The sequence below is a fragment of the Phacochoerus africanus genome, chromosome 1 (genome assembly GCF_016906955.1).
Source record: "Phacochoerus africanus isolate WHEZ1 chromosome 1, ROS_Pafr_v1, whole genome shotgun sequence".
NCBI classification, from domain to species: Eukaryota; Metazoa; Chordata; class Mammalia; order Artiodactyla; family Suidae; genus Phacochoerus; species Phacochoerus africanus.
The window spans coordinates 216,836,443-216,845,519 of record NC_062544.1 but is presented as its reverse complement, the minus strand read 5'-3'; the positions used below and the strand labels follow the sequence as shown (position 1 = coordinate 216,845,519).

Here is a 9,077-nt window from a genome sequence, read left to right as displayed (position 1 = left end):
GAGAAAAATGTGCACCAAGTACTTCTTTGATTCCTTTAGCCCTGCTCCTAGGATCTCTACTCAGAGAGTCAGATTCTAACTTTCATGTTCACTGGTATTCAAAAAATACTAAATCCACCATGAACAGTTTGTACATTACCTTCAGATCCAAGAAGGGGCAGCAGAATAGTGTCAACATGCTAAAGGATCATTCTTTCCCATTCTACACCCAGTATCTATCAGGAGATACTGAATTCATCCTGTAGGAGATAAGGGGACACTCTGTATGCTTTTCACATTCTGGGAAATGGTAAAAGGCTTTGTGAGAGAGCTGGGATTTGGGACTAGAATGACACTTCTGAGACTATGATGGGGCTGTAACAACTCCTAGTGTGGAGATCTAAAGCAAATTACTGAGAATGGGCACTCTTCTCTCCTTTTTAGCCTACTCCCCATCATCACTACCGTTATCAAGACTTAAATTGGAATTTGTTCACTTTGAACTTAACGAAGAACTTGATTTTTCATTTTAGACAGCACTCGGTATGACTTGTACTGATCAAATTAAAAACTCTGGTGTCATCTTTGATTTCTCCTTCTTTCATTTTCTATTAAGTCGAGCCTATTGAAAAAGTTTCCGTTTGCCTCTCCTTTTCCACTTTCATTGCCAAAAGCTTATCAATTTATGTCTAGACGTCTGCAACAGCTTCATATGTGGTCTCTCTTCTCTTCCTCCTCTAATCCTTCTTATTTACCATTACTCTCTGCAATTTTCTAGTTTCCTCTGATGATCCTCAATTAAAACAAAACAAAACACCAAGGATACCCTTACGCTCAAAGATTTCATAAGATGTAATGGTTACTCCTCTGCCTGGAGCTCAAGACATTCAATAATCTGACCTCAGTTCTTGTATACTGTATTATCATCTATTACCATTATCATATAGTAACCTCAACCCTTCTATTTTAGTCAGGCTGGTGTACCTATCATCCTCTTACTAGACCACAACCCCCATGTTTTGATGATACTCCCTTTCTATGGGATTAACATTTTGAGGATATTTACAGGATTATTCAAATCTTACACATTCTTTAAGATCCAAGTGAGGGAGTTCCCATTGGGGCTCAGAGGAAATGAATCCAACTAGTATCCATGAGGATGTGGGTTCTATCCCTGGCCTTACTCAGTGGGTGGGGGATCCGGCATTGCCATGAGCTTAAGTGTAGGTCACAGATTTGGCTCGGACCCCACATTGCTGTGGCTGTGGTGTAGGCCAGCAGCTGTAGCTCTGATTTGACTCCTAGCCTGGGAACATACATATGCCACGGGTGCGGCCCTAAAAAAAAAGCAAAAAAAAAAAGATCCAAATGAAGTTTCTTCTCTTCTGGGTCTTTCTCTATCATCATTGGGCTTCTTTCTACTCTAAACTTCTAGGAAACTGTCTATCCCATCTATTTTTCAAGGGTCACATTTCATCTTCAAATTCAATTCTTTCATGTTTCTATGCCATGTGTACATCTTACATCAAATAAACAGTAAACTCCTGGTAAAGGTCCCTCAAGGATTTTGTAGTCTCATTTGTTCTTCAATCAAACTATTAACTCCTATAAATGTTTAAAGTTTTTCTTTGCACATAAGGATGCCTATCCTATATTACAGGCAAAAGAGGATGATCTTGTATTATCACTAAACAATCTTAAGAATCAAACTTGTGCTTATGAATAATAATTCCCATATATGGGAATAGACAAATGACATAATTTTCTTACTGGCTTTATTTTATATTTCTGAAGTGTAGTTGCAACCTGTTACTACCTCCACATAAACCAAGGAATTAATTTATGAGGACTGGAAGTAAGAAAAATCAAGAACATTAGCAGGCAATTCTGTGAAAATAGTTTAGAATTCATTTAGTATTTTTAGAGTTAAGAAACCTCTTTCTGCAAAATCTGAACATGTCAAAGAGACTGTACCTGGGTCCTTCGGAAGTTGTAGCCCCAACACTTAAAAACCAGCAGGAAGAAGTTCTAGGACTGGCAGAACACTCTTTAATGCTAAAACCTGCCCAAGTACTAAACACAATGACACCAGTCAGATGACTTGTATGAAGCATCAGTGATAGCACAACACCCGGCTTTCTAAGAGTTAAAATGTGCTGTTTCCATAGAAGGTAATGATACTGACTAGTTAGCATCTTCTGGAGTTCAGCAATGTTGATGTCCAGTGCTGCAAGATCACTTCAGAAGTCTTGTTCATCATGAGATGTGAACATTGAGAAAGAAGAGATGTGCTACATATACTAAGTATACTACAGAGTACAGGGAAGCAGAGACCAACTTAGGTCACATTATTTATAGAATAGAGGCGGTTTTCAGCTAAAGTGCTGATAAAAACAAACAAAACAAACAAACAAAAAACTGGCCCAGAAGGGGAGAATTACAATCAGTGCAAGATTTATAAAATCCATTATGTTCAAATATAACAACAAACACTTCTTATTTATCTAAACAACCAAACTTCCAAAACTAAAACTCACCTGCTAGCATTTCTTTATCAGTCCGCTCTGCTTGTTAATGGTCTTAAACATACATTAAGGGTAAAAATAAAGTGTCAAAGTTCTAAGAAACCATATGCTAACTTGGGATGTTATATATATTTTCTTAGACCAATCAATATTTTTCAAAAAGTTGGAGTTATTGGCACTTTTTCTCTTAAAATAAATGTTTATATGTCTCACCAACATCAGCCTATAGCACAGAGCATCTCATATAAAAACACAATGCCATTAAAACACAACCAGGAATCCTGAAAGAGAAAAAAAACTCTAGTTTTAATACAGTAAATTGTGAGAAGTTCCCTTCCCATTATCCTTTAGGACAACCAGAGACTCCTTCTAACCTGTATCCTCAGCCCAGCAGAGTAAGAAAAAACTCTAATTGCTAAATATTAAATAAAATATTATTTACAATACTTACAGTACTTTCCTAGTTATATATGACTTTCTTCTCTTAGCAGATATCAATTTCTTAAAATGACTTGTTTTTTATAAGCTCCACAGTGTTGTCAATATACTCCAATAATAAATTTATTATTCACACAATTTGTTTCACACATAATTAATATAAAACTTTTCTCTAAAGAAATTTAAAATATACATTCAATGTAGCCAAGTTCTATTCTTAAGAAGAATTTTTCTTCTGGGTTTACTTCTCCAGAAGACCAGTCCTTAAGGACTTCTGGAGTCTAGCAATGTTGGCATCCAGTGCTGCAAGCCCATTTCTAAAGTCTTGTTCATCACGAGAAGTGAACGTTGAAAAAGAAGAGATGCTCCAGTCAGAGGTCAAGTCAGAATTTAAAAAGCTAGAATCAGACACTGCACTACTTTTAACTTGAATGATGCTGCTCTGACAAGTGGAGGGGCCATGACGTGCAGCCAGTTCCTCTGGCTCCTCGGTGGCAACAGGGATCTTGCAAATGGCTTCCTTTATTTTCTCAAGGAGCTGCTTGTCCTCCATATCAGTTGTTTTGGAAAGTTTCTCAGGTACATCTTCCTCCTTTTTGGAAGAGGAACAAACTCCAGGTGCACACAATTTATTTACTTTTTCAGCAACATGTCCACAGTTGCTGACCAGCTTCGGTGAAGCAACACTGATCTGTGGCTGGGGGGATAATCCCTTGGCTAGCGGTGATTTCTTTTTATAAGTGCTTCTAGCAAATGGAATGTAAATTGTCTTATCCAATTTACACTCATCTTCTATTAATGTCGTAATTTCACTCTCCTCATCAGAATCCTGTTTTGAAAGGGCAGAAATGATTCCAAGGGCTGATATTTCCTCCATGCTCCTAGTATTACTATGCTGAGGGCCTTTGGAGGGCAGAACATTTTCATACAGTCTATCTGGCACTATGTTTTCCTCATTGTTAATTGTAGAACGTGGCTCTGGACATGTAATAATAGTGTGATTTGGTTCTAACTTATTTAAGTAGCTCATTATGGAAGTGTGAGCAGGGATTGGGTCATGTTGAAGTTGTTTTTCATAAATGTTCAGAAGTGATTTGGTAAGATTATTTCCAGCCTTGCAGCGTGCACTGTCCATACTAAGATCTGACAGAAGCTTTGCCATACTGCTCTGTAAAGTTCTGTTAAGAAGAATTTAGTACACTAATTATTTCTTTTTACCCACTTCTTTCATTTATTTAAATATACTTCATCTTTAAAAGAAAGGATTTGAGGCAAGCACCTGGTTCATAATATGGAAAAAAAGCAACTAAAAGCACAAAATCACAGAATATACCCTGAAAAGAGTAGATTAAAATAACAAAGGATAAAATATCTTGGTCTGCATCAAATCTAATATTATAGCTAAAAATGGAGACTCAGAAAAAAATTTTCGCTTAAGATACAAAGATTTTATTCTTGAGCAACACTGTAAAATGGTAAATATGCTACTCATTTGTTAGAGGATTCCATTAGTAATTAAATTATTTCTCTCCATTCAAAATACATATGAAAAGGACACTGGAAAAATACTGGGGGGGCGGGTGAGGAAGATGGTTAAAAATAATTACCTAGTATAATTAGGTATAAGCAACATCAAGGCTCCAGGAAAAGTGTGATATAACCACACAGAGTTTGAAGTCAGACAGAAATGGAATGATACTCTAGTGCTACTACTAGCTGTGACCTTGGGCAAGTCACTCAACCTTTCTGAATCTCAAGTGCCTCTACTGCAACATGAAGATAACTACTTCAGAATTAGAATGAACATTAAATAAGACACAATAATAAAACATAAGGATAAAGAGCTTAGCACAGTTTCAGGCTAAGTGGGTTTTTATTTGGTAGCAGTTTCATGAGTGGTCCTATTAAAACCATTTTATACCAAGACTTTAGTCTATTTGAGTTGAATCATATATGTTCTTAAATATAGGTAAGAAAAAGATACAAACAACAACAGGGTGATTTTAAAAGATCACAACCAGCGAATGAGCATGTTTTATAAGTTCAACTTTTAATCAGAGAAATTCAGATTTTTTAATGTGATTTTTCTTTTCTTTTCTTTTTTTTCTATTAAGCTAACATAGTAAAATAAAAATACCCATTATTGGAGAAGCAGGTACTACTCGTGGGAAGGTACACTCTTCTAGCAAACCAGTAAAGTATCAGAAGCCTTGAAGATTTGTACATGCCATACCTTTTAACCCATCAATTTGCACGTTTAGAAATTTATCCAATTATAAAAAAGAAATTTATCCTACTGATATACACCAAGAGGCTAAACTCAAAGATACATCTACAAAGATGTAATTTGTAATTAAAAAATAGATGGGGAGTTCCCGTCGTGGCGCAGTGGTTAACGAATCCGACTAGGAACCATGAGGTTGCGGGTTCGGTCCCTGCCCTTGCTCAGTGGGTTAACGATCCGGCGTTGCCGAGAGCTGTGGCGTAGGTTGCAGACGCAGCTCGGATCCCGCGTTGCTGTGGCTCTGGCATAGGCCGGTGGCTACAGCTCCGATTTGACCCCTAGCCTGGGAACCTCCATATGCCGCAGGAGCGGCCCAAGAAATAGCTAAAAAGACAAAAAATAAAAAATAAAATAAAATAAAAATAGATGGATAATATCTTTCTCTTCAAATACAGTGCACTGATTTAGGTAAATTACGGTATAACTGAATCACAGCCATTTATAGTCATGCTGTAAAGAATATTTATTGATGGAAAAATGTTCATTAATTAAGGTTAAATTTAAAAGAACAGGCCATAAATAACACAGTAACAATACTATTTTTGTAAAAACAGTTACACACAACCAAATAAAAAATTAAAAGGAAATCTCTACACTATATAATTAGCAGTGATTATATCTTTAGATATAGAATGAGTGATTTTTTTCCTACAAAAGGCTTACACTGTCCTCTTAAATATACTATATTTTGAATTTTGATTGCCCTTCAAATGATAATGGCCCCAGCCACTTTTTCTCACACCTCTTTCAAGAAGCTAATGAGCTACTAATTCAAAGATAAAAAGGAGTTCCCACTGTGGCACAGTGGATTAAGGATCCAGTGTTGTCTCTGTGGCAGCATGGGTTCAATCCCCAGCCTGGTGCTGTGGGTTAAGGACCTGGCATTGCTGCAGCTGTGGCATAGGTCGCAGCTACAGCTTGGATTCGATTCCTGGCCCAGGAACTTCCATATGCCCCAATTATGGGGGAAAAAAAGATTAAAAATACGCCATAAGAACATATCTTTAAAGAAATGCTGTAATGAATAATGACATACTACTTCATTCAATCAGACTACATCCTGGAGTTTTTATTTATTTTTAGAAAAGAGATCCTTATATTGAAGTTCCTTTCTAGACTTAAATAAAAATGTTAATTTTGCTGTGTACAAAATCAGCAATACAGAAAGGAAGGAAGTGACAATGTAATAAGAGTTTAAGCTCTGGAAATTAATAGCAATCACTAAGCTTCTCATGAATAAACAAAATGTGACTCACCACTGTCTTTGAAATTAAAAGAAAAATCTCTGGAAGTAGAGATAAGAATATGCTAAAATTTGAAAGGAAGCAATACAAGACCCAGATAGCTACAAAATGAATATATTTGTGTTTCTATTATATGAGATTCAACTAAACACACTGATTTTTTAATTCTTGGAAAACTGGCACATTTTCATAATAAGAAATGTAAGATCTTTTCTTGGCTTATAAAAATATACTAATAAATAACTATCAGCATTTATGAGTGCTCTTAGCAGCTATTAGAAGAATATTTACTACTTATTTACTGAAAATTTCCTCACATTTTAATGGTTTTATGACATGTACCATAGTAAAATCTAAAAAAAAATGATAAAGATGTATTTCAAAATTACTGAAGGTTGGGGAAGAAAGAGCTGGTTTAGAAAATGTATTTAGAACTTGTATGTGAACCTTCTATTCTCATTATCTCTCCCCAGGAGTCTGAGAAAGGCATTTAAAAATTTTGTGAGCTCTCAAAGGGACTATTTAACACACACAAAAAACATACACCTATCTGACCAAGGTGTATGGCTATAAGGGAAGAGAGATGGTGTGGATGAGCTAAAGATTCATCTGTATTGCCAGATGTCCTTACTTTACTCTCTAATGTCAAAAGTAAAATTTAAATGGTCAGAGTAGCCCAGTTCCTAATTAATTGAATTGCATAGAGTACTACCAAAAAACATATTCTAAATCACCAATGTGGGTAACAACTGAGCTCAAAGAGTACTTTTTTAATTTATTTGTCTAGCTTTTTAATTTGAAGGACAAAGGAAAAACTGCCATCAATGGGTATATATAGCATTTTGAAGCTATTACTGAATCTTCGGTGTAAGGGTCCTATTTATCCCTATAAGACACTGTGCTAAGCCTGTCCACTCATTATGTTTCATTTAGAGTCCAATTAGTCTAATAAGTGATCTAGTAGTCATGAGGCAGGACTTATGCCCAGTATAAAAATAAAATGTCCTTGATAACAATGGAAAAACACTGAAAGGAAACTTTTCAAGAGTCTTAAGAAAAGGAGAACAAAATGTCTAGGTCTCACATTTTAGACACAAATAGTATGTTAAGAATTAATGACTTTTCTCAGTTCCTATGCTTCTATGTTGGGGTAAATGTTAAGAAAAGGCTCCAATTGGCAAGAAATACTTTTTCATCCCTAATAAATACTGGAAAAGGCAGACTGTGTGTTATTTGGGAAGAATGAGCAGACACTAAGGTATCTTCTTACAAAGATCTCTCAACAACAGGTCATCTCTCAGAGAGAAGATCTCCTTTTCAAAATAGGAAGCAAAACTGAAGGAAGAATCCGAAGTCTTTGGCTCAGGTCCAGGTCAGGCTCCAACGAGGTATGAAAGTCAGGTTAAGTGCTTTTCATTTCTTTGGGCTTCCGTTCATGTTAATTTCTAGAATAACTGTATTATTACTTAATCTGAAAACTGTTCTTACATTTGCGTTATCAATTTTCTTCACAAATGTACCACCTATCTCCGTATTTAGTCCAGTTTATCCTTTAAAAAAAGATGTTATTTCCCTACATATGTCATCAAAGAACTAGAGTGGGCTTTTTGCTTAACAGTGTGGATATTTAGCAACTAAGATGACTCAATACTTTTGTGTATGTTTCACACATATGTTTGCAACATAATATACAATAAACATTTGCTGAATAAATGAATATGCAAATGAATCCATCCATTTATACATCCATCTCCCAGGTGAAAAAATACTAAGGTTTACTTAGACTAGATTAAGCCCAGAGTTGTCACCAGGAATAGATTATTTTAGCTAAGGCCATGCCATGTATGAGAGAGAAAGAAAACATGGCTAGGAATTAAGAAATGTGAGTTTTAGTCTCTGCTGTTATTAACTCCAATTATTAATATTTAACTTCCATGACCCCCGCTTCCCCATCCATGAAAATGCAGATATTTAAATCTTCCCTCCATAGATGAGGACAAATAATAGAGAGAAGACTGAAAAAAAATTCAAGTATTTTATACATAAAAGATAACATCAGGTACTGATTTCATGCCATAAAGGAGCTGGATTTAGCAGTATGAAGAAAAAGACTGTGGGAAGAAAACTCCCAGGAAACTCAATCCTCTGCTTTATTTTCTGCTTTGGACCAAGCAGAATGAGGAGATGCTCTCAGTGACACCTAAATAGCTGCTCATGGAACTTGACCATATTGACTTGCTGTCCTGTTTTTCTTTTCCAAACTGACTGTATACCATATATACTTTTAAAAAAACTTTATTGAGATATAATTTATAAATTATAAAATGAACACTTTTAAAGTGTACAACATAGTGATTTTATATTGTATTCATAGAGTTATACAACCATAACCTCTACCTAGTTTCAAAACATTTTCATCACCCTGAAAAGAAACTCTATACATTATCAGTCACTCCCTATTCTCTCAGCCCTTCCCCCAGCCCTTGACAATTACTAATCTACTTTTGGTTCCATGGCTTTATCTATTCCGGACATTTTTTATAAATAAAATCATGTAAGATGTGGCTTTTTGTGATTGGCTTCTTTTACTATAAATTCTTGAAAATA

At 35.5% G+C, this 9,077-nt stretch overlaps 1 protein-coding gene across 2 annotated transcripts in view; it reads right to left on the bottom strand.

Annotated features, from left to right (window-relative positions):
• Window positions 1-2,005: 2,005 nt before the first annotated feature.
• The window catches only part of CCDC14 (coiled-coil domain containing 14), a 48,054-nt gene continuing 40,982 nt past the window's right edge, over window positions 2,006-9,077 (bottom strand). Inside the window, exon 13 of one of the 2 annotated variants that reach the window (XM_047790570.1) lies at window positions 2,006-4,120. In XM_047790570.1, coding sequence (XP_047646526.1) covers window positions 3,184-4,120 — 937 coding nt within the window. In that variant the 3' untranslated portion in view covers window positions 2,006-3,183. The remainder of the gene's footprint in view (window positions 4,121-9,077) is intronic. The other variant, XM_047790579.1, reaches the window with a different exon arrangement.